At 35.4% G+C, this 27,419-nt stretch overlaps 1 protein-coding gene across 1 annotated transcript in view; it reads left to right on the plus strand.

Annotated features, from left to right (window-relative positions):
- Positions 1–27,419, plus strand: part of LOC150094295 (ralBP1-associated Eps domain-containing protein 2-like) — a 275,338-nt gene that overhangs the window by 85,405 nt on the left and 162,514 nt on the right. The window contains exon 7 of the mRNA XM_090412058.1: positions 19,625–19,776. Within this exon, the coding sequence (XP_090268184.1) occupies positions 19,625–19,776 (152 nt within the window). The remainder of the gene's footprint in view (positions 1–19,624; positions 19,777–27,419) is intronic.

Raw genomic sequence — 27,419 nt, forward strand, 5'->3', positions numbered from 1 at the left:
GGTTGGAACATTTGTGAAAAGAGACACTATGTCAATACTTGCCATTAAATCTGATTTGTTTAGTTTGAGGATTTTTATCTTTGAAATGAAGTCAGCTGAATTTTTTATATAAGAAGATTTTCCTGTTAGGTGTCTTAAGGAAGAGGCGAGATATTTAGACACATTGTAAGTTGATGAGTCTATACCTTCAACTATTGGTCTTAGGGGAGTATGGATTTTATGAATCTTCAGAAGGCCATATAATTGTGGGATTAAAGGATAAACAGATCTGAGAGAAAGACGGATGTGCCTTGGTAATTCTGAAATAGTTTTTAGAAGATTGTTGGTTCTGTTATGAAATTCGCTTGTTGGATCATTATTAATTTCATAGTAAGTGTCTGTTTCCAATAATTCAAGTATTTTGTTGTGATAGTCAGTTTTGTTCAGGATGACTGTGGCATTCCTTTTATCATTGATAAAGGGAATATATATATATATATCAGCCCAACGTACAAGAGATCCCAAGACGGTACTGTGTGTGGATAATTAGTTGGACAGAAGAGAGGATTTTTTTTTTTTTTTGAAAACCTGAAGGTTGTAATTATTGGGAAAGACAATATGAGGAAGACTGTTCCAAACACCAGAGGTACAGAAAATGAAGGCAGAGGATGAGAAGTTAGTTGTATGAGTTTGGAGTTGAACTGTAAATGGATATCGACTGTCATTTGCTCTGCTTGTACATGAGTACAGGAAAGTAGAAGGATTATAGCAGCCAGTTCAGAGGAGCAGTGCCCATTAAAATACTGGCAGAAGAAATATGCAGCAACAGAATGTCTGTGGGAAAGCTACTGGAGAATCATCAGTTAAATTAATTGCCTGCATCTCTATATACAATCAAGAATTCTGAGGGATGTTTTAAGTGCACTACCCCAAATGTGAAAACAGTATCCTGAAGTTGGACAGATTTGAGCTTTATGAAGTGTCAGGAGTGGAGCAGGAGAAGTACCGTTTGGAATGGAAAAGAATAGTTTTTTGGAGGTTGAAGTAGCTATGGACTTGATGTGTTCATGCTAAATTGGATGTGAGAGTTAACCCAAGGAGAGAATATTGTCAAAAGTGAGGTGGGAGAATCAAATGGTCTTTCTTTCTAGAAACGAGACGGTATAGTGTTTTGGTGGCATTAAAATTTACCAGGTTACTCTTCCCATTTGAGAATGGGAAGGAGATCAGTGTTTAAGAGATTGGTTAAAGAAGATCTTGAGGCACAAGTTACCTCAGCACCACAAGGCTTTGAAAATGAAAAAGAGGGGCATAGGGTAGGTACTGTTATTAGTTAAACTATGAATAAGACTGGATGTCAGGGAGAGAGAAGATCATTAATGTATAGGAGGAAGGGTGTAGGTGACAGTACTGAGCCCTTTGGTACACCAACATTAATTGAGATATCTGATGAAAGGAAACCATCCACCATAATCTGCAATGAATGGTAAAAGAGGACGTTGGTAATCCATTTGCAAGGGGAGAGAGAAATACCATAAGATGGTACCTTGGTAAGAAGGCCACGATGTTAGCCCTGATCAAATGCCTTGGAAATATCAAGAGTGACCACTTGAGTTTCTCAGAACTTTTCCATGCCTTGCACTTGTTGGTGAGTTTAGCAAGGAGGTCTCTAGAACAATAATTGCAGAATTCATATTGATCATTAGGTAACTGGCAGGTCATTAAGTACTGAAGAAGTTGGCTATTCATGACATTTTCCATTATGTTTGAGAGTATTGAGGTCAAAGCAATAGTGTTTGAGTACTGACTTTTATCTCCCTTTTTGGGAATAGGGTGGACATAAAGGTGGACAGCCTGGAGACTCATTAGTTTCAAGGCTTCTGAGGATTTTGGATTTTTCTGATGTCTTTCTAGTGAAATTTCAGAGAAGGCATATTGTGGAATGGTAGGAAGAATTCTACTTTGGTCATGTATGCAAGAGTTGGAGGGAGAAAATTGATTCCAGTAGTCCTCCTATTTTTTGGGGGGCGGGGATGCTGCCCTTGTACCATCAAGATGTAAGAGAGAAGTGAAAACATGGAAAGTCAGAAGTTGCTTTTCTCACAGTCTTGGCAAGCAACCAGAAGGCATGACTGCCATTAGGACAGAAGACAAGCTTAGTGTATTTGGCCTTTATAGAGTCTGCTTTGGATTTGTTGATTTTTTCCAGTTGCTATGAGCTGTAATGTAGGCTTAGTGAGAGACTGGAGCTATTGGGTATATGTTGAATTTTTTGTTTGGACTGATTTGACACAGTTGTTGGAGAACCAGGGTTTGGATAAAGATTGAGTATTTTGAGTACAGTGTGGGATAAAAGCACTTATCCCAGTGAGAATAATTTCTATTATTAGATCATAACAGTTACTAGAATTGGAAGATCAGAAATAATAATTAGACCATGGAAATAATGCATAAAAGTCCTAGAGATTATTATAGTTGGCACTGTTGTAGCACCACAGGATATAAGGCTGTGAATGACTAGGAGGAGGCTGATCAGTAGCAGAGGAGACATGGACAAGGTTATGGTTAGACTTGCCAAGAGGAGGTCTAACATCAGTGGTGTATCTTGGGAGAAGAGCTGGTTATAAAAAGATCCAAAGTATTGAGCAAATGAAGAGGATTATCAGGAATTATCAGGTTGGACAATTTGTGTGAAGAAAATGACTTGGTCTATGAAGTTGGAGAAGGGAAACCATTTCGAATTGTGGATGTCGAAGTTGCAAAGGAAGATTAGATTATACTGTATATGAACAACTTTCAGAGATAGGCAGTCAGAGAGGTCAGTAAAGTCATTGGAGTTTGGAGAATGCTAGAGGCAGCAATTGAAAACAAAGTAGGTCTAATAGAAGCTTAGGTGTTGATGGTTATTCATGACTTATTTTTAATGATATTAACAACACCAAATAATTTTATCAAATGATGTTTTATTATTTGCTTATATTTTGCTGAATTTCAAATCAGCATCATCAGAGCACAACACAGCTAGTATATGCGACACTTAAGTAAAACAATACAGTTGTATTGTTTCACTTAGTGTTTTCACTTAGTGGCTGTGACAGGGTTATCATTCCAGCTTTTATCAAGTTTAAAGAAAAGTTAACATTGGCAAAGGCACATCGTATTTACCGGCGGACGAGTTTAGCGCTTCTCCGAGAACAAATCACCTCTACTCGCATAGAGCTTAATAGGTTAAACAGCTCTATCACCGTTCTGCAAGAAGAACTAATCAGCATGTTAAATCCTGAAATGTGGACTGTCATACATAACATCTCCAAAGTTGCAGCAAAAAAAATAATTCACAAAAGTTAAAAGCAGACACCTAAAGAAATGTGAAATCCTACAACAGCGCCAACATACTACGTTCTGACCACAACTTCGACAAGACCAAGTGGTCTTAAATTTATCGTCTGAAATACTTGCTGAAGAAGCCAAGAACGCTCTCAGTCTAGGACATAACTTTACTGTCATCCAAACAAATTGCAAAATTAGAAATCATGATGACAGTAGAACGGGGCATCTACAATCTTCCACTGGCAATGGCCAATAATGTGCATTTAGATATAGCAAGTATCCTAAACAAGGCTAAACCACCAAAAAGCAATATACCACATAATGAAATAACTGCCTTAAAAAAGTTGTATAAGAATAAAAATAATCATTACAAAAGCAGATAAGGGAAATGCAACAGTTATTATGAATCAAGAAGATTATAACAGAAAAATGCAAAATCTTCTAATTGGCAGTTCCACATATATCAAATTATAGATCGAGATCCCATTATGTCCCAAAGAAAAAAATTCCGAAAATTACTGAAAAAAAGTGACTTCCTGGCCAAAAGAAATCATCAAAAAAATAAAAACAGTTAATGTTAAACCACTCCGTATGCATGGATTACCAAAAATCTACAAACCTAATATCGTCCTATGCCCCATAGTTGATAGCATAGATAGTCCCACGTATAAACTGGCCCAACAGTTAGCCAAGTTGCTTGCCCCACTTACTGAAAACACCTCTACTTTTGTAAAAAAAAATTCAGTCCATTTCAAAATACTAGTTGAAAATCACATCCTTAAAAATTCCGACATAATGGTTAGTTTTGATGTCACCTCTTTATTTATCGATGTACCACTGATAGACACCCTTGATTTGATCAAGTCAAAATTTCCCCCTAATATCTTTGAATTATTCAAATTTACTATGTATGCAGGTTACATGGGGAGGAAAAATCTACAAACAGATTAATGGTACTGCCATGGGGGTTCCCCCCCTTTAGCAAACTTTTACATGAAACACTTTGAAAACAAAGTACTTACCACAGCTAAATACAAGCCACTAGTGTGGTTACACTATGTAGATGATGTTTGCCATTTGGCCCCATGGAAGACACTTTGGATGCATTTGTCACCTACCTAAATTGCCAACACCCAAAATCCACTTCATAGTAGAAAAAGAATCAAAAAACTGTTTACCATTTCTTGACACATTAGTCACCTGCCTTTCAGATGGATCACTATCTTTATCCATTTAATGAAAGCCAACACACACACGGGAAGATACCTACATAAACAATCACATCATCATCCAATCCAACAGTATTGCATTTAAAAAAATACTTACACACAGAACCAGAGCTATTTGTTCTAACAATACAGCTCTGTCTACAGAACTCAAATATATGCGCCATACTTTCTTGGCCAATGGTTACAATCTCCACAAAATAGATAAAATACTCCATAGCCCCATTATCCCTCCCTCCCCTAATACACAAGAATACAACGTTACCCTATGTCAGATGTACATCAGAAAAGATAGCCAAAGTGCTGATGAAACATGGCCTTTGCACCACTTTCAAACCTCATGCTAAACTAGCAACTCTGATCCGCTCACCTAAGGATAAACTTCACCCTGGAGTGTATGAAGTTCCCTGTGACTGTGACTTGGCCTACTATGGGAAAACAGAAAGATCAGTTAATATCTGCCTGGAAGAACATAAAAAATATATTTGTTACTATTACTATAGCAAGTCAGGATTAGCAGACCATGTGTTGGATACCCCTTCACACAGGATTAGATGGAAGAAAACGAATGTGCTATTTAGAATCGGTTATAGATCTGAAAGATTAATATTTGAGTCAGCCATGGCTTTGAAGAATTCCCCTGACCTAAACAAATATGGGTGCATTAATTTGCCCAAAATTTGGGAGGAGACTGTTATCCTAAGAGCAATTCCTACATAGCTGTAATGTTTTTTTTAATACAATATTAGAGGTGCCAAAATAGGACTTTAGATCTTTTGTCCATGACAGTTGTATTGTTTCACTTACTCATTGTCATGTATACTAGCTGTGTTGTGCTCTGATGCTGATGATGCTGATTTGAAATTCAGTGAAATATAAGCAGTTAATAAAACATTGTTTGATAAAATTGTTTGGTGTTGTTAATACCATTAAAAATAAGTCATGAAAGTTATTTCATGACTTATTTTTCATGAGTTATTTTCATGAATAACTTTTTCATGAGTTATTTCATGACAACATAGCTAGTATACATTGTCATGTATACTAGCTGTGTTGTGCTCTGATGATGATGATGCTGATTTGAAATTCAGTGAAATATAAGCAGTTAATAAAACATTGTTTGATAAAATTGTTTGGTGTTGTTAATACCATTAAAAATAAGTCATGAAAGTTAAGTAGGGAGATCTTGAGCAAATTGTATAAAGGGGATTCCAGTTCTAATAGCCTTTAGCATGGGATATTAGATCTGACAAAAGCAAGTTCAACCCTTCTTGTGAAAGGCATCATGGAAGATGTAATGAGAAAAGTAGAAGTAAGAAGTTGTAGAGGGTGCCAGTTGTGGTTCAGTAATAAATAGTATAAATAAATATATATATTTATGTTGGAATCTTAATTCCAACATATTAAGACCCATGTTAGTGAAGTCAGTATGGAAGATTTTTTATTGTGGGGTATTCTGAAGTTTTTTTGAGGGAGAGTTTTATTAGCCATAATGACTTTTTTTGTAATGCTGATCATGGTCATGAGTAAACAGAATGAGGAACATTAGAATAGGGGACATGCAGTGGGGGTGAAGAACTCAGGGGGTTATCACTCCCTACTAGGGTGTAACCTGACTTCAGTAAAATACAAGTAATAACCAGACATAATATACAGGATATTGTGAGAGTACTGTGTGATAAAAGTTGACATTATTTTATTAATCTCCTGTCAACAGTTTTCCTCCAAATTTTTCTGTCTTCTAGTGTACTACTGACTGAATCAATCAATTCACTTAAATCTTGGTCTTCTTCTGGATCTCTTTTCTGCCTTTGCAACATCAAATGTTTTGTAAAACTTATTTCTCACATAAGTTACCATATTTAGATTAGCTCTGCCAATTCATATTACTTACAAATATTTTCATTTTTAATATGATTCTGCCAGTGATGCCACTTGTTCACTTCCATAATTTTTCTCTCTGTGGTCTCTAGATTTATCAGCTATTTTATTTCTAACCCAACTCTCATATCTATAAGGTAAAATTGGTTTAAACACTGTCTTGTATACTGTTAGTTTAGAATTTCAACTTATTCAAATCATTCTGCAAGTGCTGGATGTCTGTTTGCATTCCTGATTACCCTGCCTAATCATCAGCAAATAGCTGTATGTCTCCTGTCAAATCCCTCTATGTGTCATTAAATGACACATAGAGGGATTTGACATTTAATGATTTAATGACAGTGGATCAAGGACTAATCTCTGAGTACATCACTGGGATCCTTAAATCTTGCCACCTCACATTCCTGCACCTCCATACAACACTTTTGTTATCTGTCATTCAGCCATCCTCTTATCCAGACCAGTAATTTATAATCCAATCCCATATCCTCCAACTTTGAAACAGTCTTCCATGCTGAATTCTGTTGCCCTACTTCTGGATTTGTCAAAGTATCATGGTATATCCTTTTCCCTTGTCTAATTCATCCATGACATTATTATATAAAATGTGAGCAAGTTACTCAAACATGACCTTCCCTCAGTAAAACCCATGCTGTTCATTTCAGAGTTTAGACTCTGTCAACCTATTTCTGTATGTTAGCTCTTAACAAATCTTCACTACCACCACTCACAGATACTGGCTAGTGGAACACATCAATCTTTGCAACACCCTTGTGCAGTGGGATTATCATACATTCTCTCTACTGTGGAGTCTTCCTTGTGCTGAGAATTGGATTATATAGCCAGTTGAACTGAACACTTTTTTAGCATCTGAATATGAATTTAGCAATCTGCTGCCAAATTCATATTCTGTTTATTCAACAGCTCTAGCACCCTCTTCTTCTCATACATATTGTACGCCCGCAGTTCATAGAACTGGGTCTGGCAGCTTGCCAAGAATAGTCAATTCGTGGTGAAATGGAGAAAGAAATAAAGGATGTCCAAATTGGTCACCAACACAGGAAATCACGTGCTTATACGTAAAATTTTCCAACTGTTATACAAGCAAAATAGTTACCACTTTAAAAATTACAATGTTCATAAAAGAAAAGTTAATTTTCTGACGTGTGATAATAAACAACTCATCCCACAAGACGGATTAATTATCCTATTATCGAAATGGATGCATCTTCTTCTGACATGTGCACAAATGTCGAAGGGTCTTGCATCTGTGGGCATACAGTATGAGTTTTTTTTTTCTTCCAGTGTTGCATACAGCAAGTTGATTGCTTTTAGAATGATCTTTTTTTTTATACCTGCCACCTGCATACTGTCTGCATTGAGATTTATTCTTTCACATTCATTATTTCTTTGACTTGCAACATAATGATAGAATTCTTTGAGGTTGTCTTTAGCTTGCAGCGCCAGTTTCATTTCGTACTCACACTTAGCTTTTCATACACTACTTGGGTTTTGTTTTGTCTTATAAGTTTTGTAACTGACATCATCTTTATTTACACAATATTATTTCCATGTCATCTCTTTTTTTTTTTCCCCCTTAGGAATTCCTTTTTTAATAAGATTGCACATTCATTTTACTCTTGTACTGTTTATTTTTCCAACTGTAGAGACACATTTTGACATTGCATTGTTGATGTATTTTTTTAAATACTTCACATGCACTGCTGATATCCTTCCCATCTAGTAACTCATACCACAGGATTACACTAGTATTCTAAGTTATTAATCATTTTAGAAGTTCAGTATGTGATGATGATGAATAGCCTATTTTTCTACCCACTGCAGGGTGAAGGCCTCTCCCATTGAGGGAGGTTTGGGTCTACTACTCCCATGGTGACCCAATCCATATTGGGAGAGTGTATCTATACTTCGGTGAAGGAATGTATGAAGGTGGAAGACAATCAGAAACATCCATGCCCACGTGGGTTCGAACCCACAGTCTCGTGTCTAGAGAGCAGATACGCTAACCACTTGGCCAACCAGGCCAGCGTTCAGTATGTAACCTTTTCTAAATGGAATACCCATGTGCATTTAGCCACTTCTCTCAGGTCATTACAATATAAACATCATTAACAACCAGAGGCACAATAGTCATCCATGTAGTTAAACTATATATATCTTTCAACCCCAGAGACATCTTCTATTGCTATGAGCAAATTTCTTTGATTAATAAATAACATAAAATGATTTAACTTAGGTGTGTATTTTTATTAGTATAAAATTTTTGCCCTAGCATCAAGGGCATTGCATATTCAGTGTAATTTTCAAATTAAATAACGAAAACAGAAACAAAGAGAGTATATTCAGTAATTATATGCACATACTTGATGTAGAGCATCATGGTCTAATTATATTAAGGTTCTAGTAAAAATAACTTTAACAAGATTTAATATTAAATAAATAAATATATATTTATTTAAGTTAATTCTGGAATTTGTGAAGAACTATTCCCCATGAGAGGAATAATTTAAGTCCATTGCTTCTATTTAGATTTGGTCAATGTAGCATGGTGTCACAACTCTCTTTGTATAAGCATTCCAAGAGATTACTTTTATGTAGAACTTTGAATTTCTTCCAAAGTACTCAGTGTTTGGTGGTGATAGTATGCTCTGCAAGTCCTGATTGCTCTAGCTCATGGAAGTTAATGTAGTCTAAATGTTCATGATGATGCAAAGCTGTAGATCTACCTGTTTGGCCAAAATACAATAATCCACACTAGTAAGGAATTTGATACATTCCAGGGTAAGCTAAAGGCAGAAGTTTATCTTCAATTGAGCTTAGAAAAGTAGATATCTTGTTGATAGGACAGAAGGACATTTGTAAGCCAACAGATCCAAGTAGTTTGTCTGTACCTTCTGAGATGCCTTTAACATAGGAAATGATCACATGATGGGCCACCTCTGTGTTGCTATTTCAATAAGAAGCAGATGTAAAGGAAACTCTGTAATTCTTAGTTATCTTGTTGCTGTATGATTCGCTAAAATCATTAGTAAGGAAGGTAGATTTGACGTGATTCTTGGTAGAGTAGCAATTCAGTGGAGCAAAGAGATTGTGCCCAACGTACTAAAGTCAGATTTTTGGCAGTTATTGTAGATGAACGTAAAGTGCGGTATGCGTTTTCTTTCTGAATGCTGAGAAGTAAAGGCAGTCATCTTCCTTATACGTACCAAAATCATTAGTATGATTTTACCAAGTCATGACAAACTAATAGATTTATAAAGGCAATATGATTGTTCTCTTCTAACTTGAGTGAACTGAATATGAGGTGAAAGGTGTTGATCTTATTAACAAACTCTTGCAAGTCTGTATGGGACCCATGCCAAACTACGAAAACATCATCAACATATCTGTACCATAAGGATGGCTTAGGAAGGTTGCTATTCAGTATATATATATATACAGGGTGTTCGGGATAAATTTGACAGTTTCGTAAGGAAAAAGAAAATCTTCTTTGTATCTATTAAATTTAATGAATTGACAAAAAAACATTACAGGCAGAGTTAATTACAATACTATCAACAAGATTTACTCAAAATAACCACCATTAGCATCGATCACAGCTTCAATTCTGCTTCGGAACCTCGAACAAGCTGATGCTACAGTCTCCCTGGGAAGGGCCGCAAAAACTGTTTTAATTTTATCTATTAACTGGGCTTTTGTATTACTGGAAGTGCGATTGGTGTCTTTTTCAACTGTGCCCCATACAAAATAATCCATGGGGTTAAGGTCTGGGGAGTTTGGAGGCCAAACATTTGGATTTCAGACAACCATTTTTGACTTTTCCCAGAGGTGTGGCAAGGGGCCGAATCCTGCTGCCATACATACGGCCTACCATTGGCTACCCTGTTATCCAGGGCTTGACTACAGTTAGCAACTCCACGAACAAAGCCCGAATTCCAATGCCAGGGTTCTTCAACACCTGTTCCTGCAGATTTGCGAGGAATTCTGCTGTACGAACGCAATCAGATCGTCTGCTAGGGATCTTTCTTCTTGCTACATCCTCGTAGTCACCATTGCAAGTCTCTAGTTCATGCCTGATTGTTTTTACTGTATTCAGGGAGCATTGGGCAGCAGTCGTAATATCCTTATTTTGATGGCGGGCACGAATCATCATGATACAAGTTATTCTCTTCCATGATTCAGGTGGGTTCCAGCTATCCATCCTTTCTGACATCTTGTATATGAATGAAGAAGGGTCCAAACTTTTAAATGAAGAGAAGTGTGTGTTAATACATGTAACTTACGGAAAAATATAATTAATTATAAATATGTCAAATTTATCCCGAACACCCTGTATATATATATATATATAATTTTATACTAATAAAAATACATATGCAAGTTAAACCAGTTTTATGTTATTTATTAATTATCGTGTCTTACATTCCTATACATCAAGTTAATGTTCTTTGATCTTGAGATCCTTCTTTCACATGCTGCTTAAGGAAGTCTCGCAACAGCTCAATAAATTCAGCTTCATTCTTTGCATGAGATTTCATTGCTAACCAGTGTTTAGTGTTAATTAAAATCATCCTTGATGATTAATCATTTAGTTCCCATTAGGTTTATTTGATGGTGCAGCCATTGTACTAGCCACAATCAAAGCTTTCTGACTGGACTTAAATCATCCAATATCATTAGCATCACACCTGTTCTCTTCCAACTTATCTGTCCTTCCTAAAAATACTATACCCTTTACATTCAATACTAGTTAGTATATCTGCTTCTGAGCCCCATGGGTCACTAATGCCTACAATCAGAGACCACAACTGATTCACTAAGGCAACAGACTTAACAGCTTTCTTCCTTATACTCCTGAATTTGTGTACAGGCATAATAAGTTACCTCCCTGCTTTCTTCTATACTCCTGTCTACATGATCCAGTTAGACAACTTTTAGATTGTTGGTCATATCTGATTCTTCACTTATTCAGATATCCTTACACATAAGTCTGAAACAAACACACTATCATCTTTCCATCATAACCACCTCCATTATTGTGTATCATGTAACTAAGTCATGCATGAATGCAGATTTTCACCATTCTTCCCATTATAATCTAATTTCTCCAATTCTCTGTATTAGGTCTCATACCAATAAATAATTTCTTCCCATTCCTGATCTTAAACGAATTCATGTTGCAGACCTCATCTTATATAAATCACTTCCTTCAAAACCACTCCCACACATCCAAAAACTTGAAATCATTCTTTCTACACAGCCTTATGCATTGTATCATTTGCCATCATGACCTTTTTTCTTAATTTCATTTTATTGTATCCTAACTGTTTCACTTTCTTGCTCTTCACTCTCTCTGTTCTTCCAGCAGTCCTTCACCCCAATAATTTGTTCATAACCAGATCTACCATCTCTTGTACTAATCATTTCTCCTTTTCAATTGCATTCATTAAATTTTGATTTTAACACCAATAACACAATCATCAGTCACATGTTTTATAATTGTATCTGTATACCATATAATAACTTTTTTTTTAATAATGATTTTACCTACCTGATTTATGGAATATCATACCTGATTAATGCTTTTTCTTCTTTTATTGCTTTCTTCTCACCCTTCATTCCTTCTAATTCCTCTCTAATTGCTTTTCAACATTTTCCAATTCCCTCATTATCCATCTAATAATTTGTTTCAGTGTAGATATTTTGAAATTAATTCATACTCTGCATCATTGTTAGTTTCCAAAATGGCTTGATTTTAATCACTGAGGCCTACTTGTTCCCAATTTACTTAGCATTCGTCTTTGTTGTTCTTGCAAAGTTTCGGCTTCATCTTATGGCACTAGTTTAATATTACAGTATTCCAACAAAATATCAGTAAATATATATGACATATTTACTGATATTTGACAGTATGAATTTACAAGAATCAGCAGTAATATAAAAAAAAACTAATTAAAAAAACTATAAAAAAACTAATTATTTAAGAAAATAACTGAAAATATCCCAGAGTTGTACTGCCTTACTGGGGTAAGGTAGTGCAACCCGTAGCAAAGGTGGAACAAGCTACCAACACTCCTATCCCAGTATCTCCCATAATGCAAAACACATAAAGGTCGAAACTGGTCTGGGTAGTGGCCGATCCCTTAATGCATAACATTATACATATCTGCAAGGAGATGTGTTTTGCATTATGGGAGATACTGGGATAGGAGTGTTGGTAGTTTGTCCACCTTTGCTAAGAGTTGCCCAGAGTTGTACTGCCTTACCCCAGTAAGGCAGTACAACACCATATTCAGTCCTGAAGATATTTTTAGGTGCAAACTTTGTTTGCTCACACTTGGATAAAGGATTAAACTAAATTTATTATAGTCTAACCAAGTGAAAAATAAACTTTCAAAATAAAAAAAGGTGGCACACCTTTCGGCAACTCCTATAGGTACTCGCTATTGCTTCTACCTCCACCACTGGGCCTGGCTCCCACTGAAGAGACCTCAGTAAAGGTCGAAACTAGTCTGGATAGTGGCCAATCCCTTAATGCATAACATTATACATATCCGCAAGGAGATGTGTTTTGCATTATGGGAGATACTGGGATAGGAGTGTTGGTAGCTTGCTCCACCTTTGCTATGCGTTGCCCAGAGTTGTACTGCCTTACCCTAGTAAGGTAGTACAACCCATATTCAGGCCTGAAGATATTTTCAGGCGCAAACTTTATTTGCTCACACTTGGATAAAGGATTAAACTAAATTTATTATAGTCTAACCAAGTGAAAAATAAACTTTCAACATAGTAATAAACTTCAATGAAAGCACAAATATTTTGTACTGGAAATAACAGTACATCATCTGTGTGTGTGTGTGTGTGTGTGTGTGTGTGTGTGTGTGTGTGTGTGTGTGTGTGTGTGTGTGTGTGTGTGTGTGTGTGTGTGTGTGTGTAGAAACAACAAGGAATACAAGGTACATACAACAAATGGTTTACCAATTTAAAAAATTTGCCACATGCTGGAAATTAATATTAAAACTATTTTTGATGTTCACATAAAATGAGAATATCTTAAACTGTTGAGAGAGAGGGAGTTAATTATTCTGGTTAGGTCGATGTTAAAGGACTTCGCAACTTTCTTTGAAAAGGCATTCATATTTAAATGACTGCTTCTGTGGATAAGACACACTTCATCCCATGGGGATGAAGCGTGTATTATTCACAATCTAAATACAACACAGCACAGTATTTAGTGTAAATACTGTGCTGTGCCAGACCAGACTTCAAGGTTTCACATATTTAGTGTAGTATTGATGTTCATTAATTCTTCTTCTTCTTTTTTTTTTTACAGAGATTTGCTTGTCTGCCCAAATTATGTAAAATTATTTTCACAAGGGATCTGGTAAATGCCAGCTAAAGATAGAGGTAGCAGCTGGTCTTTAGTGGCCATTCTGTGGAAAAAAGAATTAATATACTGGAATTTGTTTAGCAGCATACAATGATGTTATCAGCATGAAGCATGGAGTTATTTGATATCAGTTTCAATGCAATTTCTTTCATAGCATGATAAATATAGATGATGAATAAGAGTGGAGATAAAGTTCTCCTTCATCTGACACCTAACTTTACATCAAACCCCCTTCCTTTACTTCCTTCAGATCTACTGCTGACTTATAGGCTCTGTATTGCTTTCTATAATGTTCCATTTATCTCATATAATTGTAGTATTCCGAACATCTTTTCTCTTAGCACCTGCCATATGCCTTTTCCAGATCTCATCTCCATCATCAACTTCTTGATTGAAATTATTCTATTACTAATGTCAGCATCATAACTTTTTCAATAGCCTCCAATATTGTCAGATCTTATATTTCTGTCTTCTGTGACACAACCGCATTACTCCACTTTATGTTGCTCTTCTTTTAGGTCTTTTTCCCACCATCTTGCCATCAGATGTTTTATTACCTTTTTTTTTTTTCCCCAATTGATTATACCTTAGATGAAGTTTATTCATCTAGCATTCCACTATACCAGATTTACTTATTTTGTTGTCTGTTTCCATATTTACTTTGCTGTCTTCATTAAAAACTGTGGCTAAATAGCTGAAATATTTCTTACTTAAGTATAAAGAGCTAATAAGCTTCATTTCGGCAATGAAAACATTACTTAAAATTAAGGGGATATTAAATCCCACATAGTTTTAAAACCGAATAAGAAACTCAAAGATTGGAATCAGAGAGTTTCTTGCCGAATATAGTAAACTATAAAGTATCGGCGAACACTTAGCGTGAGCTAATGCAAGTGACCCTAGTACGTAGTACAATACCGGACGACTCGTTGCAAAGGTGAGGAAAGTTCAGATCGCTATTCTTAGGTATTTTCCATAATGTAAAAACACATTTCCTAGGAAATGTATACTGTTATTACATTATGGAGGGAGGTCACTACCCAGACCGATTTCAGCCTTTTTTGAGGCTTCATCAGTGAGTAGCTAGACCTAATACCAAAGTGTATAGCGAAAAGAACTTATATACTCTGCGATACGAGTTTCCAAACAGGTGCAACCATTAAGTTACTTAAGTATAAAGAGCTAATAAGCTTCATTTCAGCAATGAAAACATTACTTAAAATTAAGGGGATATTAAATCCCACATAGTTTTAAAACGGAATAAGAAACTCAAAGATTGGAATCAGAGAGTTTCTTGCCGAATATAGTAAACTATAAAGTATCGGCGAACACTTAGCGTAAGATAATGCAAGTGACCTTAGTATGTAGTACAATACCGGATGACTCGTTGCAAAGGTGGGGAAAGTTCAGATCGCTATTCTTAGGTATTTTCCATAATGTAAAAACACATTTCCTAGGAAATGTATGTTGTTATTACATTATGGAGGAAGGTCACTACCCAGACCGGTTTCAGCCTTTTTGGAGGCTTCATCAGTGAGTATTAGGTCTAGTTACTCACTGATGAAGCCTCAAAAAAGGCTGAAACCAGTCCGGGTAGTGACCTCCCTCCATAATGTAATAACAGCATACATTTCCTAGGAAATGTGTTTTTACATTATGGAAAATACCTAAGAATAGCGATCTGAACTTTCCCCATTTTTGCAACGAGTCGTCCGGTATTGTACTACGTACTAGGGTCACTTGCATTAGCTCACGCTAAGTGTTCGCCGATACTTTATAGTTTACTATATTTGGCAAGAAACTCTCTGATTCCAGTCTTTGAGTTTCTTATTCGGTTTTAAAACTATGTGGGATTTAATATCCCCTTAATTTTAAGTAATGTTTTCATTGCCGAAATGAAGCTTATTAGCTCTTTATAGTTATGTAACTTAATGGTTGCACCTATTTGGAAACTCGTGTCGCAGAGTATATAAGTTCTTTTCGCTATACACTTTTGGTATTAGGTCTAGCTACTCACTGATGAAGCCTCAAAAAAGGCTGAAACCGGTCTGGGTAGTGACCTCCCTACATAATGTAATATCAGTATACATTTCCTAGGAAATGTGTTTTTACATTGTGGAAAATACCTAAGAATAGCGATCTGAACTTTCCCCACCTTTGCAATGAGTCGTCCGGTATTGTACTACGTACTAGGGTCACTTGCATTAGCTCACGCTAAGTGTTCACTGATACTTTATAGTTTACTATATTCGGCAAGAAACTCTCTGATTCCAATCTTTGAGTTTCTTATTCGGTTTTAAAACTATGTGGGATTTAATATCCCCTTAATTTTAAGAAATATTTCTTATTCTATAAGTTCTCCTTTAAGAATGTAACAAGTTTTCCATGTTCATAATTTTTGCATTTTTTTTTAAAGATGATTTAGTTAAAGATTCTTTAACTAAATTGAATAACAGCTTTAACAAAATTTGTTAAAGCTGTTATTCAATTTAGTTCCCAGAGACTTTTACTGGATTTTTTTAGGAGTATGTCATCTGCATAAAGCAAAGGGCTAAGCTTGACATCCCTAGTTCTGATGTCAGATTTAATGCTAGCCACTTCCTTTCATAATCAAGGTGGAGACAGAGTGTACTCTTGTTTCATAACCGATTTTACATCAAACCACCTTCCTCTACTTCCTTCAGTTTTCTAACTGCTGACTCTTACAACTTAAATATAGACTATATATTACTCTCTATAATGTTCCATTTATTCCATATAACTGTATTGTTTGAAACAGCTTTTCCCTTGGCACCTTGTGATATGCTTTTTTGTATTTTTATACATATTTTGTATATCTATAAAACATCATAAGTTTTATAGATATATAGTTTTATATAGATCCTTGCTGTATTCTCATGATTCTCAACTATTTGTTATAAAGTGAAAATTTGATCTTGACAACTTCTACTTGATCTGAGCCCAGTTTTATTCTTCTCCAGGTTTCTCTTCCACATTTTTTCTGAATCTCTTCTGAGGTATGCTTACATGATTATAGAAATTTTTCTATAATTCTCAAATTAGTTTTTGTTTCTCTTTTTATAGATGAGAAATTATGAGAGCTCTAATCTGATAATCTGGAAGTCAGCCTTGTGAACAGGCCTTCTGAATTATGCACTACAGTCATTGCATACAGAAGGCTTTCGTACGTCCATATTTCATGTATTCCTGGTCAGATATCATCTACTGCAGCTGCCTTTCCACATTTCAGGCTTTTGATAGCTTCCTCTACCCAAGTATTATGCATTATTGTTTGTATTTGTCTAGAATATTTTCTACCACTGCTTGTTTCATTTAAGCCCTTTGAAGTAATTCTTCCAGATATACAGATTACTTTCATTATAATGTCACCTTTATCATATCTTATTTCTTTTTATACACTTTTCCTCCCTTTTGAAGCTTTTTCAATAGCCTCCTGAATATATGGCCACCTTTCTGATATTTATCTTCTATATTTTAACCAGCCCATGACATCTGTTTGTTACTTTTACTCGGCATAGTGCTTATATTTTTCTATGTATTCTCTGTGGGCATTTGTCAACTTACTTGCTAGGAACTTTTGATATACTTTATTCTTTTCAAGGACTGCCTCTTCAAATTCTTGCATCTGCCATGAGTTCTGATTTTTCTATCCTTGTGGACAACTTTACCACATTCCTTCCTATTTGAATCGGTCAGAGTTTTCCACTGGGCCTTGAAGGTTTTGTTACTGTTTTCAGACTTGTATTTTTTCTTCAGTAATATTTCTTTGATTGAATCTGCGGTTCATCTGCAAAAGCTATCCAGCTTTAGTTCTTTTTAAAACTTTTTGGCATATATATTTTTGAATATGATATAATTTTTGTTGCTTATAACTAAGTGATGGTCAGTTTCAATTTCAAACTTCCTGTATACTCTTGTATCCTATACCACTGTGAAGGTATCACTATCAATGATAGTGATACCTTCACAGTGGTATCACTAATAATGGTAGTATTGTCAGTAAAACTGTTTTTCTGATGTGTCTTCTCTTCATGTGAATTTTTGCACATTTTTATGCTGAAACATGGTGTTAGTCATGACTGGTTTGTGTCCTAAAGAGAATTCATCACACACTTACAATGCTATTAGCTGGCACTTTTCTCCAAATTTTCCCCAAACATTTCTGTATGTCTGTGTTAGCTGCCTTCTCTAATGAATAAAAAAATTCTTCCACTTCTTCCTTAGGAGCCTTCTGTGAGACCATAGGCATAAATAAGTTTCATTGTTCAATTCTCTATTTTGAAATTTGCCCATGTAATTCTGCTTGAAATTGCTTGCCTATCAAGAAGTTTATCTTTGTGTCTGTGTTGAATGCTATGACTCGTTTCTTTCTCTGATCACTATTGCCTGAATGTAACATCTTATATTTATTATTTCAGAAGAACTCACTTGTTTTCATCCTCTTCTTCATCTTAGTAACACCAGTTATGTTCATGCGGTACTTCCTAGTTCTTCTGCTAGTGTGACTTTTTTTTTTCTCATGAATACTTAGTTGATTGTGTGCATCTTGAATTTTGCTGACAACATTGAATTTATTACAGTGACTGACTTTTCAGTGTTTGTCCTGGTTTTCTAATGAAAACAGTGGGAGACTTTGTTTAACTGGTGATTGCCCAGTTAGCATGAAATTTCATCATGTGTGCTATCCTGTTTGTTTCTGGTTTAAAGTAATTCCGGATATAATTTGGTTAGCTTAGTCTCATATAGGTAGCCGTTCTGTCCCAAGGATGCGTCTCTTTCCTAAAAATGCTGGGATATATACAAAATTCACTGTATCGGCAAGGCTTGCTTAAGCAAGATTGATCTCGAGTCGAAAGCTGTGAAATCAGAAAACAAGAATGCTGTAGTGTGAGACCATCATTTTGTATGTATGAGACTTAATAAAGCTCACTGTCTGATCACAATAGGATTTGCAGATTATCTCACGGTACTTAAAATTTTCTAATAGTTTCCAACGTATCATGAGTCGGACTGTGCAGAATTAAGCCCAGATTTTCATTCATGTGAGTAGAATGACTTCAGTTCTTGAAATTGGCATGGCAACAAATTTTTATATAGGTTATCATTACTATATCCTAGCATTAAAAAATATATATATTTCTCTGTCATTTTAAAGAATTAAAATCATCCATTCACTGAATGGAAAAATCAAGCTTGATTCTGTTGATAGTGATTGGAATTTTACTAATCCCACTCATGATAGGTTGGAAACTTATATAGCATATTTTTGTATTGTGAGGTAATCTGAAAATCCTGTTCAAGACCAATAAATGAACTTTATTAAACCTCACATACAACTTAATGAAGTTCACTTAGCAGGGTGGTGGTTTCACACCAGATGTGAAATTTGTGAAAAAATGAGATTTGGACCCATACCATGTTGATTTGATGGTGGTGACACTATTCAATTCCAGCATTGGTTAGCACCATGCAATATGAAGGCTTTATCATGTTCATTTATTTAATTTTTTTGTTTCAATGTTTTTGTATCTACAGTTGATATTTTTTGTACCTCGGGGAAAAACTATGGCTATACTTTTTAGTGAAACATATCAGTAAATACATCTGTTGATAACAATAAGCTTTGTTTGATATTGCGTTATGTAATTTATCACTGATATAAAAAATTTGCTTTTTAGATTTAAGTTATAGTTGATATGGATAACTGAGTTCAGTAATGAAATGTATAAATTACTTTCCTTCTAATATATTTAACATTCAAATACTTTCTTTGTAGGCAACTATCAGATATTGATGGAGATGGAGCTTTAACTTTGGAAGAGTTTTGCATAGCAATGCACCTTGTTGTCTTGCGTCGCAACAGTATTGATTTGCCAGAATCTCTACCTGTAACTTTAATTTCCCAGGTTTTAACAAGAACTGATGAAGGTAAGTTTTTAATTCCTATTAGGTAAGATATTTAATCATAACAGATATAGATTTTCAGTTTAAACCAAAGAAAGGTTTCTCTGGTATGGATAGTTAGACATTGATTATCAGTCATGTTGAAGTTTAATGGAGAAAACATGTCTAGAGATAATAATTATTATATTTAATTAGCTAATAAATTACTATGCCAATATTTTGCCTTGGTGACCAAGGCATCTTCATAGGCACAAACAATAGAACTAAGCACATGCCACAGGGATGAGCAGGAAGGCAAACAGAGAATAAGTATGAAAGTCATGATCCTACTGTCCTAACTGGCACCCTGTATGGGTGTGGTTACAGAAACTCACTGAAAGTCTCCTAGATTTTTGGTCAAGTGAAACAGCTGAATTTGTTGATTTTGTGAATGCGCTAATGCTTTGATAGATTATAGAAATAATCTCTCCAATTTATGCCTTTTTCTGTAGAAAAGGGAGGTTCCTCCCTATTGGATCTGGTGATTCGTATATGCATGGTGTGCTACTGGACATAGGATAATGGACATAGTTTCCTTGTTCCTCCAGATGGGTGTTGGCCATTCTTTCTGTTTATCCAAAATAGGAAAGCTTGCAAAAGAAAGGGATGACTCTGAAGTCTATAGCATCCCTTGCTCCTGCAAGCTTTCCTATTTTGGTTACATAAAATTATCATGCTTTCTTTCTAATTAAGATAGCAGAGCCTATAACATCACTGGGTGAAAAAGTGTGGGGGAGGAAATTCTTCCAGGTTAAGCTCATAAATATAATCTTTTAAAGTTTAAATGCTGCAAATGAAATTTTATAAGTGCAGGTTAATAAAATTAGAATTAATGATGCAATTATTATCATCTTTTTTAGATAAGTTCATAGAGGGTATTTTTTTGTAGAAATGGACATCGTATGAAAACTACAGACAAGCAATTTGAAAAAAAAAAAAAAAATATCACACCTATAAGAAGAAAAGCTTGGATTAGTTTCAAAAATTAGTAGCAAAATTTCTTTGAACAACAAAAATCCTGATTTTTAAAAGCATAGTTTAAAATATGCTCATGAAATTTGAAATGGGCTACAGACTGAGCTCTTAGATTCAGCTCTTGCATGCTAATTGGAAGTATTTCTCTGAGAAGGTTGGTTAATTGAGTGCTGAGAGGATCGAGATTTCATCAAGCCATAAAACAGATATAAGGCAATATCAAGGATACTGGAACACATTATCTTGTAGACAGATTATTTTTGATATGTAAAAAGGAAAACTACATCAGATAAGAAACACCACTTAAAACAACAAGCTCTCTCTCTCTTTAAAAATGGGATTCAGAGCAGACATTTACTTTTATTATTATTATTATGTGACACCTGCTCTACTACTCTCCCTCTCCACCACTTAATCTACCAACTAAAGTGAACCACATCATCTACACCAATGCCATCTACTGCTCACCACCACCAGTATTTTCACAGACAATCACAAACATCCATGCCCATGGCTGGATTTGAATCCACGGCCTTTTGGCTGGAGAGCAGATATGCTAACCACTCAGCCAACCAGGCCAGCCATAATTTGTAATGTTTATGTAACATTATTTTATAATCTTCTAGTTTTCATTCATTTTACTTATAATTTTTATGAAATAGTTTACTTTCTTCATTTTGAAAGATTAAGGTAATTTAATGGTCAAAGCTAGATAATTAAAAGAAACTTGCACATAGGCTATAAAACCAAACTGGCTGTGGCTTCTGACCTAATCCCCATTTTTACATGAAATGCTCTTTTACTGGATATCTTCTTGAATGAATGAATAAGCTGCAGTATGGAACATAGTAAACCAAATTGTATTCTACAGCAAACACTATTTTTATATGCTACCAAAAGTTCCAAACAAATTCTCACAGTCACAGCGTTGTTCAAGAAAATTTGCTATAACAAACTATCCACTGTAACAAACTATTCCTACTATAATCTGCTGAAACTGCCTAACATTAAAATAGTAATGCTATAGTAAAAAGTCAGCAATTAGCACAACCTCAGCAGAAAGATAAGCATCATCAATGCCAAAGAGGTAGACAAGAATGTTAGATTGTGATGTCAGACAAGAATATATGTTATCCCCTCTGTTATTCATTATCTTATTGATCACATTATGAAGGAAAGTGATGCTAAACATGATATCAAAATTGTAGATATTAATCTCAACTCTTTAATTTATGTGGATGATGTTATACTTCTAAATAAATCCAGTACAAGTCTGCAAAATTCCTTGACTAAATTGAATAACTGTTGTGAAAGATATGATATGAAGGTCAGCAATAACAAGACAAAGACAATGAAAATAGGCAGAAACACTGAAAATATCACTGTATTGTGAATGGAGAACCTATAGAACAAGTAAAACATTTCAGCTACTTAGGCACAATTTTTAGTGAAGATGGTAAATTAAATATGAAAATGGACAACAGAATCAACAAAGCTGGTATGATGGGAAGTCAACTGAATAAATTTATATGCAATAAGATAAAAATTAGTCAAAACACTAAATTTAGCTGTATACAAGACAGTGTGCAAACCAATTTTAATTTATGGATCTGAGAGTTGAAAGTTACATGTATCTGTTCAGCAAATGTAAATGTTGATACCTGGACTAAGGTGTCATTTGTAAGAAAATTCAGCTTGCTGTTGTGGTGAATCTGTTGAATTGTTTCTGTTTGTAATAGATTGTTTAAAATATCATCGGGTTCTGTAAGGCTTTTTCATAGTTCATTACAGTATGTTCTTTTATTAGGGCATACATCAGCTGTATATAGCAGTTGACACAGTGAATCAAAATTCGTTGCATTTGGATCATTTGCAGTGTTAACCAAATGGTAGCATATCCACTCTTCCTTCTAACAGGTGAGCTCAAATCCCATCAAGTCAAACCCACCTTCTCACAATGTGGCCAGTTTCCGCAAAAGGGACTTTGGCATTTGTTATAAGCATTTCCCACTATTAAAAGGATACCTGCCTAGTTGGAAGAAATGCCAACTAGACACTAGGTGGTAGATGTTTTTCATCACCTGGTGAAATACTACCACCTAGCTTATTGGAGATCTGAAGTGGCAGATGCCATGTTTGGTCTCCAGAGCAGGGGTTCTGGTTTATGTATCCCCTTCTTCTCTGTGCAGTGTGAGTGATACCCTTCAAAGCCATGACATCACACTTAGACCTCCTCCATTTCTAGGGTACATTGGGTAAAACGGTAGTGCCGCAAGCCAGCTATCAGTTAGAGCACGGGCCCAAACCTGTCAATAACAAGTCAGGAGACATTATGAAAATTATGGAAACAACTACCACGTTAAAGTAAAACTTTAGTTTAATATAAACCAAAATAAACACTCGACATAGGTATACTTATATAAGTAATTTTTTTGATATGAACATGTTGCTCTCCAGCGTAATTTAATTTTGTAACATAATAATAATTTAATCGTTGATCAGTAACTTCAGCATACCATGTAGATTGTAGTGCAGCTTGTTTCTTTGTATGTATGTGTATACTCCAGATGATGACCTTAATGTGAAGGTTGAAACATCGAGTGTTTATTTTGGGTTTGTATTAAATTAAAGTTTTACTATAACGTGGTAGTTGTTTCCATAATTTTCATAACGTATTCTGATCATTGTGTAAGCATGAAGGAAAAGAACAAGTCAGGCAGCTTCTTGTTCAACTGGCGCATAATCCTGCTGCCACATACTCTGCCAGGTCATGCCTGTAGAGGAAGTCTGGGGCACTGTTGAGGCCACAACATGGTATGGAGACTGGTTTCTCCGTACTATGTATGGAGAAACCAGTTTAATTTATTCTAATAAATTAATTTCATTGATTTATTAGAATTTCGTTAATTTCTAAATAAATAAGTTTCACTAGCTTGGGCCACCTGTTCTACCATTCAGACTGTGCCTGGTTCCATCTCTTCCTGAAACATAAGGAACATTTGAGAAGACATCACTTCATATCAGATAATTCTATCAACAGGTTGGTGGAAATGTGATTCTTTAAATAAGATGTTCAGTCTATCCAGATGCCACATGAAACTGTTTGAAAATTTGTAAGTGTGAATTGCAGAGCTAATTATGCTGGGAAATTACAGAATTTTAAGGTATTTAAGGAAGTTTTAAGGTATGGATATATATTCATGTTTACTTTAGTAGCATAGCTACAAACCCCAACTCAACATCACCAGAGTTAAAGATCGGTACTATCAACGTAAGAAGCCTGAATGGCAAAGAAATGGAGCTAGCTGAGGAATTAGATAAGTACCAGATCGACATAATAGGGGTGACTGAAACAAAAAAGACCAAAACTGGTGAGATCTTTCTGAGCAATAAATACAAAATGTTATATTCAGGCAATGACAATCAAGGAAAAGAAGGAGTAGCCATAGTATTCAACACAAAATACAAGGCTAATCTTCTTGAATGGCAGTCAGTCTCAAGTAGAGTAATGTGGGCAAATATGAGAATGGGGAACTGGACAATGAGACTTATTTGTGCCTATGGTCCCACAGAAGGTTCTACTAAGGTAGAAGTGGAGGAATTTTTTGAGGCTTTAGAAAAAGCAACTGACACAATGAAAAAGGAAAAGTTGGTCCTTGTTGGGGATCTAAATAGTAGAGTAGGAAATGATTGTGAGACATACAAAAATATTTTGGGAAAATTTGGAGAAAAGAGCAAAGCTAATAATAATGGCAAATATCTGTTGGATTTCTGCTCAGGACATGGACTGGTTATTACTAACACCATGTTCCAACATAAAAATGTGCACAAATTCACATGGAGAGAAGAGGCTAGGAATAAGAAAAGTCTCATTGACTATGTTATTGTTGATAGTGATGTTTTCTCCCTGGTGCAGGACACCAGAGTGTACAGAGGATTTGAAATTGGAAGTGATCACTATTTAGTCTTGAGCAGGATAAAATTGAATTTCATATTGAAAAGAATAACATGTAAGAAAGTTTTAAAGCGAATAAAAGTTGAGCAGCTCTCAGATGTGAACTGTAGACTAAAATACAGAAATATTATTGAAAAGAAAATGAAAGAGTTTGAGAACAGGAATCAAACCTTGGAGATTCAGTGGCAAACTCTGAAGGAAACATTGATTGATTCTGCCAGAGAGGCATGTGGTGAGGTTGTGTGCAAGGATAAAAAAATCAGAACTCCATGGTGGACACAGGAAGTTAAAGAGGCAGTGAAGGAAAAGAAGAAAGCATATCAAAAGTTCCTGGCAAATAAGTCAGCTTTTACTCTTACAGAATACAGAGACAAATGTAAGAAAGCTAAACAGTGTGTAAAACTAGCTAAACAAAAGTCATGGCAGGACTTTGGCAAGAATATAGAAAATAAATATCAAGAAGGTGGCAAAATATTCTGGAGGTTATTGAAGAAGCTTAGGAATGGAGGAAAGAGTGCTGTAAAAGGAATTAGAGATGATAAAGGTGAAATGAAAACAGGAGAAAAAGATATCCTTGAAGTATGGAGTAATTACTTTGAAAAACTGCTAAATGAAACAAGCAGTGATGACAGCATAGTGATAAAAAACACTGACCAGGCATGCAGTCAGGAATACATATCCATACTTGAAGTAGAAAAAGCCATCAAAGGCTTGAAATGTGGAAAGGCAGCAGGAGTAGATGATATTCGACCAGAAATGCTGAAGTATGGTGGTATAAGAGTCTTACAGTGGCTGCACTGCGTAGTTCAGAAAGCCTGGACAGAGGGACGAATTCCTGATGATTGGAGTAGAGCTCTCATAGTACCCATATATAAAAAGGGAAATAAAACTGAATGTGAGAATTACAGAGGTATTTCCCTACTGAGTGTTCCTGGCAAGATCTATGCAAGTATACTTGAGAAACGGTTGAGAAGAATTGTGGAAGAAAAGCTTGGTGAAGAACAAGCTGGATTCAGGCCAAATAGAGGCTGTCAGGATCAGATCTTCACTTTACGACAAATAGTCGAGAAAGCATGGGAATATAACAAAGATCTGTATTTAAGTTTTGTCAATTTGGAAAAGGCATATGACAAGGTGCCAAGGGAGAAGCTGTTCAATACGCTGCAGTTATATGGTGTCAATGGGGCATTATATCAAGCAATACTTAGTCTTTATTTGAGTTGTGAGTCAGCAGTTAGAATTGAAGGAAGTACAGGAAGATGGTTTAATGTTAAATCTGGTGTGAGACAAGGATGTACATTATCCCCTCTGTTATTCATTATCTATATGGATCACATTATGAAGGAATGTGGTATTAAACCTGATATCAAAATTGGAGATGTTAATGTCAGCTCTATGCTTTATGCGGATGATGTTATACTTCTAAACAAATCCGCTACAAGTCTGCAAGATTCTCTGACTAAATTGAATAGCTGTTGTAATAGATATGGTATGAAGGTCAGCAATAAAAAGACAAAGACAATGAAAATAAGCAGAATCATTGAAAATGTCAACTGTGCTGTGAATGGAGAACCAGTGGAACAAGTAAAACATTTCAGCTACTTAGGCACAATTTTTACTGAAGATGGTAAACTAAATATAGAAATAGACAACAGAATCAGCAAAGCTGGTTTCGTGGGAAGTCAATTGAATAAATTCATATGGAATAAGAAAGAAATTAGTCGGAACACTAAATTAGCTGTATACAAAACTGTGTTCAAACCAATTTTAACTTATGGATCTGAGAGCTGGGTCAGAAGTAAAACACTTGACCAAAGACTAGAGACCGCAGATATGAGAGTCCTGAGAAAGATTAGAGGCGTGAACAGATGGCATCAATGGCAATATCATATTAAAAATGAGGATATTAGGAAAGAACTTGACATTGTCAGCATCCAGGAATGCATTAGCAGAGCTAATCTCAGATGGTATGGTCACTTAAATAGAATGGGAGAGGAAAGATTAGCAAAACAAGTGTTCTCTGCCAGGTTGGCAGGAAAACGACCCAGAGGAAGACCAAGATATAGGTGTATTGATACAGTACAAAGTGCCTTAGATGATAGAAATATAAGATCTGATAATGTTGGAGTCTTGATAAGTAACAGACTGATTTGGAGGAAAATTGTAGATAGGAAGTTAGTAATGATGTAATTTTTTCATGTAGTACTGTCATATCCTGTACACCCCTTGAGGGTACATGGCAGGAATTTGATGATGATGATACCCATTGCCAAAATAAAAATTAGGATGCATTGCTTTTCAGCATGCCAACGTGGCAAATCATTTGTTAGTTTGCGAAGAATCATTCTTTTGAATAATCACTCATGAACTACCCATCCCTATTTGTAAGTGTATTAGGCAAATTAATTAATGCACAAAGTAGTGATATCCTCAAAAATTCTTTCAATTTCAGGAAGAGATGGAAATCAGATGAAGCCACAGTGTAGGCTGTGTGGTGGGTGGCCCAAGCCAGCAAAACTGAGGCAGTGAGAATATCTGCAATCATTCTCTCCTTGCATGCACTATGCATGGAGGAAAGACTGATGTACAGGATTTTATTTACATTTTACATATCACTGTTTAAAACTTTATATTTCAACTACCCCATAATTTTGTGATACATTTCAATATCGAGATGTTGGTGAGATTTTCATAGTAA

This window comes from Typopeltis vanoorti, chromosome 22 (genome assembly GCF_054136105.1).
Source record: "Typopeltis vanoorti isolate ZY-2024b chromosome 22, IOZ_Tvanoo_1.0, whole genome shotgun sequence".
Lineage (NCBI taxonomy): Eukaryota > Metazoa > Arthropoda > Arachnida > Uropygi > Thelyphonidae > Typopeltis > Typopeltis vanoorti.